At 33.0% G+C, this 13,430-nt stretch overlaps 1 protein-coding gene across 1 annotated transcript; it reads left to right on the top strand.

Moving 5' to 3' along the window:
- Positions 1 to 11,728: 11,728 nt before the first annotated feature.
- LOC136062998 (protein BREAST CANCER SUSCEPTIBILITY 2 homolog A-like) lies at positions 11,729 to 12,242 on the top strand (the record flags this gene model as incomplete). Its single annotated transcript, XM_065762824.1, is given in 2 exon segments — positions 11,729 to 12,022; positions 12,094 to 12,242. Coding segments are annotated over 2 exon segments (294 nt in total), but the record flags the coding sequence as incomplete, so codon positions are not given.
- Between the last annotated feature and the right edge of the window lie 1,188 nt (positions 12,243 to 13,430).

Genomic DNA, 13,430 nt, shown 5'->3' on the forward strand with positions numbered 1-13,430 from the left:
TATAAATGTATATTGAGGTCGGAAAGGAGCAAAAGTATGGCCGTCATATATTGAGGGCATTTTGGTCATAGTGTGAAACCTAGCCATCCATCATTCTCTTTGGCTATAATTTATGAAGCGACCAGCCCTACTCCTACGTGACGCACTAATGGTTTTAGATCGTTGCTCCCAGTCTCAAGTTTGATGGGATTCAGAATTCAGATTATTTTAAATATGGATGACTTTGAGTGGTCATAAAAAATTGCTAGGAAGTTCCTGTCCGTTTGATTCAACTTAGAGGAACATCCAACCAACGGTCTAAATTCCTTGTATGTTTTTCTCTATTTCAATTGAGAATTGAGTACTTCATTTACCAAAATGGAAAACTTGGATTGGATATTGAGATGGAGACACATCTCCACACCTATAATTCATGTAGTTGACACCTTCACCTTGCGTTTAAACAGGGATATTGGTCTTTTGCCCTTATTTTGTAAAAAAATTAGCACAATATTCCTGTTTTGAAATTATTTAAGTTTGTATACTCGGTTTTAAAAAAATAGAGTTACAAGTGGAACTCGACATGAAAACAAATAAAATTTAAGTCGAGTTCTATGCATATTTTTCCACTTAATTTAAAATTTTTTTAAAAATTAAGTGAAACTCGATTGCTAAAGTCGATTTTCAATTAAAATTTTACATATAACTTGATTTTGAGAATATCGAGTTTTATACTGAACTAGATTTTGTTAAAATTGATTTCAAAAATAGGGACACGGATCTAAATAGTTTCAAAACATGGACATATTGCTGTTATTTTTGCAAAATAAGGACAAAAACCCATTATCCCCATGTTTAAACATTACATCAAAATTTCATTTGATATCTCATTATTGCATGGGAATCGAATAATATCAAACTTTGATTTGTAAAATTCATTGTTGTCTTTCTTTAAGCATTACTCCTAATGTATTTGATTGTGGAAATTGTTGTCATTGCACTTGTGATACAAATTAAAACAAAAGAGAAAGTCAAATAACCATTCATCCATCATATATATATATATATATATATATATTTGATCTAAAAACAAATTAAAAACACAAGTGAAAAGTAAAATATCCATTCATCTATCAAAAAAAAAATTTTTTTGATGAACAAAAAATGGGTAAGAGGGTAACCTAAGTTAGCGTCTTTCACCTGGATATGACCATAGTAATACTCAACTTGCTGGATCTAAGCCTACAAGAGCAGGAGGTCCAGATGATCCATAGCTGTGCACCCAATCCCATTGAGGATGCTAGCGAGCATGAGCCAAGAGTATGAATTTTTTTTTTCCAAGCGCTTCTCATTGCGGGATTCAAACCTAAAACCTCCACCTTCCAAACTCTTAAGAGTGAGCCCATGACCACCAGACTAACCACCCCTGTGGTACCTATCCATAAATTTTCTTGTTGGCTGTAAGCATGAAAATGAGTTTCTAACTGCCCTCACATGGAGCCAGGGTTGTAAGGACATTATCCTTGAGACAAATGGATCTCTGTGTTTTCTAGTGTTCATAGGATGAGCTAGTATACCCACCATAATCATCTGCAATTGACTCTAATTGTAGAAAATTCTTCGCTAAAGGCTCAATAATTCTAAGATCATATTTTTTTTTTCACAATTATCCCATATTGTGATAGAAAAAAAATGATAAGTTCATTGAAATGCAACAAGCAGTTGGTTACCATTTGCAACATAAAATAATTGTAAAAAATAATGTAATAAAAATTACGGTCGGAAATGTGATGTATGACATGTATATCAAGAACCTAACTTTTGTGCCAGTCAACTCAGTACTCAGAGGAGGAACAATTTCTCCGGCTTTTCTTACATCACACCTTTTTTTTGATATGCCTTGCATCATACATCCTTAAGGTATACACGTGTTGCTAAGATGGCATATTCATTCCCTTATTCTAGCAAGGGTGCTTATAAAAGAGTACTAAATGACAAATTTATATATGGCATGAATATATAGACCCTTTCTCCAATAGGAAAATGAATGAGATTAATCAATAATATAATGACATTTCTTTAGTCGGTAAATGATAAAAAAGTACAACTGCTTTTTTTCCGTGTATCCACTAATAGTGACAATAATGATGTAGTGGCATTTCTTTGTTGGGTAAATCATAAATTATTACTACTAGTCCTTTGTTATTGTATTCTCTAGGATCGTGGTTCTTCACGTTTCTAGAGTTATATAGGAGAACAAATAATTGTTTTTCAGCTTCTTGTTTTCATTTTGACCAAATTCAAAAGCTAACATATATAATATAGGGATGCATAATTGCTAATCGAAAATATTAAAGTGTACAATTGAATGGGGAAAGAATGAGTGGCCTGAAAGATCCCAAATCAATATTAGATGGTTGGAGTCAGTAATGGGTGATGATGAGCTATTTAGTTTTGTGTGAATCACGTGGCATAAGTTGCTATGTGAATATCTTATATCTAGATTCTAGTGTGGATTTGGATATAACTTATTTGCTTAGAGGTGAGACTAAAGTTTGTTTATCATCTTCTTTTTTCTCTTAACTTTTTTAGCTTATAAATTTGTTTACATATAGTTTTTTCTTAGTTTTTTAAAACCTAACTTATTGGAAATACAAATATATATACTTTAACTATTTTTAACAAATATTTAATCAACAATCATTCAAACTCACGCAAAAGGTAGTTTTAAGTAAATAAAGGTTTCCACATTTGTCTCACTTTTAAACAAATAAGCTAGTTATAAATAATTTTTTTCTTTTTTCTTTTTGTTAACACTTTTAGTTTGTATTTTTTTTTTCCTTTTGTCTCGTGTGTGTGTTGATATATATATATATATATATAAGTTAGGTATTAGTTTTTTGTTAAATATTTAGTATAAAAAAAAAAACCTAAATATATTGTCTCATATTTAGCAAATAAGCTACCAATATACAAAAGATTTTTTTTTATATATAAAATTTAAATTTATGGCATTCGCTTCTGCTGATTGTGTTTTTTATCACTAAATTATGACACCAATCAAATTATATAATGTATTATAAGCCTGTTTAAAAAATTCTATATAATACTTTCATGTTTATATGTTCTAATAAGTATTACTATTTAAAAAAAAAAAAAAACTATCAAAAAATTTATCAATTGAGCTAACTGAACCAGTGCATTAAACTTGATGCATTGAATAATTTATATAATTTCACCACAATGGGGCCCAAGTTTGTCATTATTGGACTTATCCTAAGATCCACAAGTAGGTCCAAACCAATTTTTGACTTCTTTCACCGCTTCCTCAACCCCTTTAATGCACAATTTACTTTTTTCCTATAAAACGGCCCTGTGGTATGAATCTGGACTTTCGAATGGAATCCACATTTTTATTACATTCTAGACCGGACAAATCAAGTAACTATACAATACACTATACATACCAAAAATAAAAGCAAGGATCTTAAAATATATCATCATCATGGTTCTGTGCAAATGTGATCATCATAGCTATTGTGTACCCAAAGCACAGCCCAACAGTATATGAGTAAATGCACCCAATGCCAGAACCGGATCAGACGCTTCCTTCGATTTTATGAAGCAATTGTGATGATTATTATACAGTGCAAATACTGCCAATTTTTTCATATTCTTGGGTGTTTGGTACAACAGAAAATAAAAATCAACTAAAAACTAGTTGGGTGGTCAATCAGAAAAAAGTCCCACCCAATTCATGATGTATTATGCTTCCCCCCCTCCTTTTTTAGTCATTTTCCATAAAACATACTATTCTACAAGCAAAAAGTCTCTCTCTTTTAACTTATACTCACCCATGTATGGTTTAGCTATTAGTCTATTACTTGAGAGGAGTTTGAAAATCATGCTTGATTCTGTTGATACTTGATAGAATTATTGCATAGTTGGAACTTGGAATGGAAAAATAGAGCAAGGGTTTTGTTATCAGGAGGAAGCAAATTTTGTTGCTTAGGTGCATGACAATTCATAGGCTCTCAACCAAGCTAATTATGTTGTTCAAAACCTTGACCTCTAGTTTGAGACTTTGAGTTCTAGTTTCTGATAGTTGCATAGTCAATTTGAGGTCAATAAGGGAGACTTTAAGAAGTGAATCTATGCTTGGAGTATAAACTATTATCGAACATCTCTATTAAAAACACCAATTAAATTATAAAGCTCTTAATCTTTAATGTACTTAATTGGAAAAGGACCATTTGGGGTGGTCGACTTTGTGTCTTTAAATATAATTTTCAGGTTAATTTTCTATATGCTCATGTGATATCATGTTGTTAATAGACTTTTTTGCTCAGTCGATTGTTAGCTATAAGATTAGTACAAACATTTTCTATATGCTCATGTGATGTTCACGTTGCTGATAGACTTTTTTGTTCATTTAATTGTTAGCTATAAGATTAGTACAAACATTTTCTATATGCTCATGTGATGTTCATGTTGTTAATAGACTTTTTTGCTCATTCAATTGTTAGTTATAAGATTAGTACAACGTTTTCTATATGCTCATGTGATCATGTTGTTAATAGACTTTTTTCTCATTCAATTGTTAGCTATAAGATTAGTACAACATGCATAAATATATAAAAAATTTAGAATGTTTGAACTTCATGTATATAAAATACGATTTTCAGGTTAATTTTCTATATGCTCATGTGATGTTCATGTTGTTAATAGACTTTTTTACTCATTCAATTGTTAGTGGTAAGGCTAGTTAAACATGTATTGTGCTAGAGCATATATATTAGAATATTTGAACTTCATGTATAGTCAAGAGCCTTATAATCCAACTGAAACACCTCCTCCTATAACATTTTCATGTGCACATATCTAATTCAATATTTGCTCCAAAATGTTTCAAATTTTCAACACATTTATAAACACACTTAAAAAACAATAAAGGAGTTTCTCTAGTCTCTCCTTATCAATGCGAGATTATACATTTGATTAACTCTTTGTCTTCCATATTAACTCTCACGTCTTTACATTTAAATTGCCAAATTTTTGTTCATTTTAATTATTTAAGAACAAAATGCTAAAACATTTTTTGCCTAAATATTCAGTTTAAATCTCCTTTTCATTGTAGCTATCAAATTATCAAACAAAAATTCATGCATAAATTACATGTGTTCTAGTTATATGATGCAACAAATTGAGAATGAACATTCTTCTTGTAATTATTGGTGTTGATTTATTGTGGGTTGCAATGAAAATTATTTGTCTTTGGGCTAGTTTCCAACGTATATTAAATTATCTACCACAACCACTCCTCCACTTTTCTCATTATTCATTAGTGTTCGTGTGAATTATTTAGAGAAAAAAAATATATCATTGTAAATTTAATCATTTATCATGGGTCCAAAATTGGGGATCTGACATGAATCACGTTTTTTGCATAAATGTGATCACAGTACCTATGGTGGGTCCGCAGTATACAATCATATATTATGATGATACTGTCCTCATGTGAGTAATGCACCCAACGCCAGAACCGGATCAGACGGTCCGTCATTGAATGAGGACTAAGGTGATAATTACAAGGTGCAGCTACTGCCAATCCGTTTTTAATGGACCTTACTTACCACTCTTTTTTTTTTTGAAACCAACCTTACTTACCACTCAAACCTTCAAGAGAATCATAAAAATTATAATTCATAGCAATAAAGTTCACCGGTCAAAGTTCCTGAAATAAGAAAAAAAATAGAATACTTCCTCACATTCATGCCGAATCAATTGGGAAGGTCAAAGTTATTACAGTGATTCCCAATTGGTCTCTAGAATGCATAGTTCTGGAGATTGCAGAGTGAATGATTCCCAATGGCCATTGCAGGGTGAATGAGCTCCTATAGTGCATAATTCATTGTAAAGGGTATTTGAAAAAAGTTTTAAAGCCGAATGGGAAGAATCTCCTCTAATTTATTCCGTGATAATTCATAAAATAACATCTATTATTTAAACAAGACACATCACTCATTATATAGGTCATATGACTAAAAGTATTTGTTGATTGTTTTACCAGTTTATAATAAAGGTGAGGGTGAGTAGTCTTGTTAGCATGACATCATTACACGTTAGTTAAGGGAATATGCTCTTAGGGTGTTTTCCTTGAGAAATTATTCATTCCTACGATAGGAGTCCCCCCCCCCCCCACCTCCTCTCACAATTAGTGTGGGCCCCTACGTGGGACCCTTGGTGAGCCCCACACTTCTTGTAATTAATTTCAATTGTCTCAATGTGATAAATGGATGCATTTCTTGAGAAATTATTCATTCCTACATCAGGAGTCCCCCCCCCCCCACTCCCTCCTCTCACAATTAGTGTGGGCCCCTATGTGGGACCCTTTGTGAGCCCCACACTTCTTGTAATTAATTTATGTTGTCTTAGCGTGCGTTTGCCCAACAATTAAGTTGCGTTTTGCGATTTTTTTGTGGTCTCACAGCACTGTTCATGGACCACCAAACCCATGAAAATGTAGCAATTACTCACTGCTATAGTGTTTTGTGTTTTAAAAATGATTTTAATATAATATTTTCAGTTTTCAACAAAATAAGCGGTATCCAAACAGACCCTCAATGTGATAAAGGAATGCATTTCTTATAGCATTTAAAGTACAAGGAACACCACTGCGCATTCTTAGTGTAATGGTCACTTCACAAGTATAAGTGATTGTAGGGTGTGGGGGGCAATGAGCGGGATCAAGTCTTCAAGAGGGAGTTTTACACAAAAATACACTTAGATTAATATAGAGTAAAATTTTTATCTTGTATCCAAAAAAGTAAAAGGAGCGATTACTCAGAGTAATTAATGTTGACACAACAAGTTGAGTGGCTTATTTCATGTGCTTCTTTGGAGGTAAGTGTGCTTGGTACTCTAGCATGGTGCAAGAATTGTGGGTTTGGCTCGATAGGCCTACACTAATGGCTATCATCTGTAGTCGTTCGATAAATGTATTATGTTTGGGTACTTGATCAGCCAATGAGTTTGAAAGCTCAACAAGGTGTCTTTAGATTGTCTAAAGAGTTGTAAGCTTTATGGCTGACTCACCTTCGAGCAAGATTCTCATCATTCATATAGGTTAGGTTCAAGCTTACTCAAAGGAATCATTTAGTGTGCGTTTGTTTAGCAACGTGTTTGCGTTATTGCTGCGTCTGCGTTTTATGGCTGGTCCCATGGCACTGTTCATGGACCAGCCAAAGCACAAAAACGCTTGAATAGTAGCAAGTGAACAATGTTTTGCCTTTTAATTAATATTTTGCTACAGTGTTTTCAGTAATAAGTTTTCAGTTTTCAACAAATAAGCGGTATCCAAACATACCCTTAGTTGTTTTAATGCAATTTCATGTGTGAATTTTTATTTTTATTATTTTTATTTTTTTACCTTTGGTTTGATACCTCTTTGTTGTGAATTTATATGAATAATTGTTTTTTTCCTTTTTATTTAAAAGAGAGAAAAGTTACGCAAAGCCCTCTTGTAATTTACTTGTAGAACACGAAGTCTTCCTTAAACGCTTACCCCATGTGATATTGTTTCGCATATAATCATATTTAGAGATGTCTATGTGATACATATTAGCTATTCTATTTTAAAATGAAGAAGTTAGGTGTCATTTTTAAATTTCTAAAGTAATCTTAGAGAAAATTAGGTACCTGGTACTGATAAGTAACATAATGCAACATGCTGAGAGTGATTTTTTTTTTTTTTTTAAATTTTATTACCACAATTAAGCTTGAGTTCCATTGTGGTAAGGAATGGGACCATAAATTTTTTATGGGTGGGCCAATTTATGGTACCAAAATGATATGGATCTCAAATCACAAATACATACACATGTACATAATTATAAATATGTTTATCTTCCACATAAAAATAAATAAATATGTTTATCTTGCTTGAAAATCATAATGATTTATTAATTTATTCAAAAGTAATTTTTGCCATCATTCACCTCTCCTAACTATAACCTAGGGCTGTCCAGAGACCTGGCCAACAGAATTTGATCAAACCGATTCGACCGACCCACTTGATTTTCGGCGATATTTGGTAGATTCGGTGAGATCTATACCATTTTTGTCAAGATCTCGACGAGATTTTGCCGAATCTAGCCAAGATCTTGCCAAAAATGGCCTAGATTAGGCCGGATCTAAAGAAACCTCTAAGATTTTGGCCCTTTTTCGCCGGATTTTAGTTGTTTTCATGCTGAATTTCTGCAGTTTTCCAGATCTTTAACCCTGACAGACCCGCCCGCTACTTGTTGAAGTTCCAACCCGCCTGATGCAATCATCCTCTCGATCGGCGGCGAGTTGAGATTTCATCCCCTCGATTTGGTCAAGTTGGATTCAGGTTGAGCATAAACCCGGTTTGACCCGACCTGTGGACAGGCCTACTATAACCAAAAAAAAAAAAAAGATCTTGCAATTGGTTGGAGTTGGATCACATTTATTTTCGGTTTATTCCCAAAATGAACATCTAGCACACACTCCATTTCCCAAAAAAAAAAAAAAAAATTCATACTTTGTGATAGATGACTAATGATGACATTATAAAAACGACCTTTAGTAAAGAGAGAGACAGGAAAAAAAAAATACAACATTATAAAAACCACTAAAAGAGTGTTATAAGAAAAAAGGGGGGTGGGAGGGGGGGGCTTATTTTACTATATTATTTATAATAATAAGATATTTAAAAAATAGAAAATATTAAATTTAAATATAGTTAAGTGTTAATTAATTGTATATAAATTAAAATTGAAATAAACTCAAATTTTAAGCTAAGTTAAACAAATTATAAATAATCTAGACTAATCTTTATTAAATAATAGCTTGATAATCACATATTTAAATATACAACATATTATAATTAGATGAAGTTTTAAAAAGTTGTATATAAATTAAAGTTGAAAAAAACTCAAATCTTGATCTAAGATAAACAAACTATAAATTATCTAGACTAATCTTTATTAAAAAACAGCTCGTCGAATCAAGTTAAATAAATTTATTCTGTTTACTTAGCTAGATACATATATTTAAATTCTTTTTTTTTTTCATTTATTTATTTGTTTATCTATAAATTATATATAAAAAATCCTATGAAAATAAAGTATGACAAATTCATTGTAAAATCTAAACTTTTCATTTCAAATAGAGTTTTCCTTGAAGCCCTTCAAATTTTTCCGCCTATTCAAAATGTAAAAGACATTTCCCAGCAAAAAGTACCTGAAAAGAAAAACAAAACCAAGCCTTTTAGTTTTAGGGTTCACCATTGTCCACTTGTTCTTTACAAAACTCAAATCACGCCGGCAACAATTTTGATGGGAACTTTTCAAACGAGACCTCCAAATCAAACCCAATTATGATTCACCAAATGGTAGAAGCAGTCGTATCCAAAGTCCAAACTCACAACCTTAGCTCTCAACCTAAACCTGCATTTTCCATTATGTAAGTGCACAAAAATGGATTGAATGGACCAAAGTAGACACAGATGGACCGAAGTAAACAAAATAGGACTGAATTGGACATGATATGACCAAAGTGGACCGAATAGAACTGAGGTGGACCAAATAGGACCAAAGTGAATGGAGTGGACTGAATGAAACCAGAGTGGACAGAATGGGCTAAATTGGACCAAAGTGGACTTAATTGGACTGAAGTGTACAAAATAGATTGAATAGAACCAATGTGGACTGAATAGGACCGAATTGGACAAAAGTAAATCGATTGGACCTAATAGGACTAAATTAGACCGAATAAGATCGAATAGGACCAAAGTGGAAAGAATAGACTGAATAGAACCAAACTAAACCGAATATGACCAAATTAGACTGAAGTGGACCGAATAGGACCAAATCGGACCGAATAGAATCAAAGCAGATAGAATAGACCGAATAGGACCAAATAGAACCAAATTGGACTGAGTGGACCTAATAGGACCAAATTAGACCTAATAAGACCGCTTAGGACCAAAGTGGACATAATAGACCAAATAGGAATAAAGTGGACCGAATAGAACCAAAGTGGACTGAGTGGACCTAATAGGACTAAATTGGACCGAATAGGACTAAATTAGACTGAAGTGGATCGAGTAAGACCAAAGTAGACCGAATATGACCAAAGTGGATAGAATGATCCAAATATGATCAAAGTGGACTCCTAATCTCTAGGTCGCCTTTTCAATGTGTCCATTTAGTGGACATAATCTCAATTATTTTTCATATATTATGCTATAATGCTAATTGTATGCTAAATAATTTACCGTGTTCTTTTTTTTTTAGCATGTAGTTTATCCAAATTTGGACAGTTACACCTCTTTTTTTAGTGTTTATGAACATGGAGATTAGCATTTGACTTTTATTTATTTTTTCCATATTTTCTTCCCATCTCATTACAGATTTCTTCCAACTAATAAAGTTGGTTTTCGAATTGGAGTTTCTGTTCTTTTTGGCTGGTGTTAGTATTTAAAAAAAAAAAAAAAAATTTCATTGCTACTAAGTTTTAAAGACTTCATTAGTTAGTTGATCCATTGTCCACCCCTTATGTGCCTCTTTTGCTATCTTTACTATAAAATTCCACATATGTCATTAGAGAGATATCAATTATCATACTTTAGCGGCATTGCATTGAATTCACCTTCTCATCTAAATGTGGGTCCCTCTCTCTCAAATTCTGCACATTTTGTCATGCTATGTAGTGAGCACTAAGAGTCTGTTTGGACTGAAGAGAGAGAAAGAGAAAGTAGAGGGGAGTAGAGTAGAGTTGGTTGAAAATAGACTAATTTTGGGCTAATTCTATTCTACTTTACTATACTCTGCTCCCCTCTCTCTCTCCCTCAATCCAAACAGACTATAAGGATTTTCAATTTATTTTTTTTTTTTTTTTTTTTTTTTTGTATATTTACTTTTATATGAATCCATCAATGATATCTTAATAAAAAGTTGTGTCCCAAGCATTGTTTATGTAAAATAGCAAATAGATGTTAGGTTTGGGTTACTAGTCCATGACCACATAATCTAGATCACCTCATATACTCCAAAATTGTACATATCTAGGTAATGTTTGGATAGCGTCTGGCATCTGCGTTTGGGTGTCAGGCGTTTAAACAGTGGGTCTTGTGCATTGTTCACAGGACCCACAAACCTCTTTTTTTCAGCAAAATTTTCATTAAAAATGAGTCTTATGACACTATTCACACATTTAAAAATTATTTTATTACAGTGTTTTCAGTTTTCAGCAATAAATGATATCCAAACACACCCCTAGTGTGATGCAATTTTTGGAAGTTGCATTTTTACGGAATTGTCTATTAATTTTGTCTCTACTTAAACATGGAGGTGTAGGTGATACGCACATAATATTTTTACTAGCCTTATCACACGTGCGATGAGACTTTTTTTTAAGCAAAAAAAAAAAAAACTATGTGTTTTTATTTTATATATATAATTTTTATTTTGAAAATCTAATTTATAAGTAGATAAAACAATTTAGAAATTAATAGCAGAGTGGTTCTATTTTTTAGGTAATGTTTTAGTGAGAGTTAGAGTTGTATTTTTACTGAATTGTCTATTAGTGTTGTCTCTACTTAAACATAGAGATGTAGGGGTATTTTTGAACTAAAAAAATGAAAAATGAGTATAGATAAAGATAAAAGCATGACAAATTCATTGTAAAGTCTAAACTCGTCTTTTCAAATAGAGTTTTCCTTGAAGCCCTTCAAAATTTCCCGCCTTTTCGAAAATGTAAAACACATTTCCCAGCTAAAGGTACCTGAAAAGAAAAACAAGACCAAGCCTTTTTAGTTTTAGGGTTCACGCCATTGTCCACTTGTTCTTTTCAAAACTCAGACCACGCCGGCAAATGTCGACGTGGCAGATATTCTCCGACGCCGGCAACGATTTCCAGTGGGAACCCTCCGATCGAGACCTCCAAATCAAACCCGACGATGATTCACCAAATGGCAGACGCACTCGTCTCCCTTCAATGTCCGATCTCGCTCTCCAAGGCAATTTCTCTCTCTCAATCTATATGTTAGCTTTGTTTTCTGTGGCTCAGTTCTGATTTGGTTCTCTACAGGATGTGCGAAGCTTCTGGAGAATCGTTGCGAAGGATTTGGGAGTTCTCCAATGTTCCGAACCGGGTCGGGGAAATCGGTTGCGGTGAAACAGTCTTCGTTAGCGAAGGCCTTATCGGTTCTTGGCGACGATGCGGAGACCAATTCAGGTACCATAATCTCACTCTTTCAATTTTCATATATGTGTTTGAATTAAATAAAAAAACCCTACGATTTTGGTGGTATCGAAGTTTGGGAAATTCCTGTGATTTTTGATATACTAATGTGTTGTAAAGTTCTCCTGTGGTGTATCAAATTTTGGCTAGGATATTATTTAATTTTTTGGGCACCAAGAACAATTTGGGGCTAACATTTTATTGCTGTGTATGTGTATGGTTCTTAAGAAAGTGAAAGACCCAACTTGATTGCAATTGTACTAGTGTGAAAGACTTAATATGAGTTGGCTTTTGCTTTATTGAAAGCTAACAATAATTAAGAATAAGAAACTCACATTTATTTTCTTCTTTTAGTTAATTTTTTGTTAATGCTTTTGATAATTCGATAGTTAAGGGACGGGGGGATTTGAACACCGTAAGTCTCTAATGGAAACATCAGGACGTGACAGTTAAGCTACTAGGCTCTTGGCTTGTTAATCCTAGACGTATTACATCTATATTATTTACCTCTTTAATTTATCTTATTTTCATCGTAAAAGAGAATTTACACCTTTTTAAAATTGCGCCTTTTATAAGGTATAGCTATACTTATTCCAATTTTATTGTTTAAGTGAAATAAGCTTAATGAAAATAAGCTATAGTCTAAAACTTGCTCTCTCTGTCCCTTCCCCCCCCCTCTCTCATTTCCATATCAGATGAACTTTTCCATCCAAATGATCCATTGGTGTTACATGGCTTCACTGAATGTTGAAGGCCTTGAAAAACACAATTATCATTATCTTCTTCCAATCCCAACAATGTCTTGGCTCTAACAAGGCCGTCTGAAGATATATTGACCATTTTCCCTGAGCCTGTCTGGAAGAGAGAATTTGCAGAACCACATCCATTATCTCTAGCTACCGCCCGACCTGCACATCATGCATGAGTTCACAAAAATTCTTGAAAAGACCAGGGCATAACTACATGATTGTCTCAAATGACTACTCCCTCCATCCCATTTCATTTGTCCACAATTTCATTCTCAAATGTCTCAAAATATTGTCCACTAGTAAAAGTTTGACATAGACAATTTTCCTAACTTACCCTTTACTTTATTTAAAAAGCCAATACTATTTTTCCATGAGTTTAAATTAAGAGTCACAATTTAAAACTGAAAAAATAAAAAATAATAAAGAGGGGGGGGG

This window comes from Quercus suber, unplaced genomic scaffold (genome assembly GCF_002906115.3).
Source record: "Quercus suber isolate HL8 unplaced genomic scaffold, Cork oak 2.0 scaffold_474, whole genome shotgun sequence".
Classification (NCBI taxonomy): Eukaryota; Viridiplantae; Streptophyta; class Magnoliopsida; order Fagales; family Fagaceae; genus Quercus; species Quercus suber.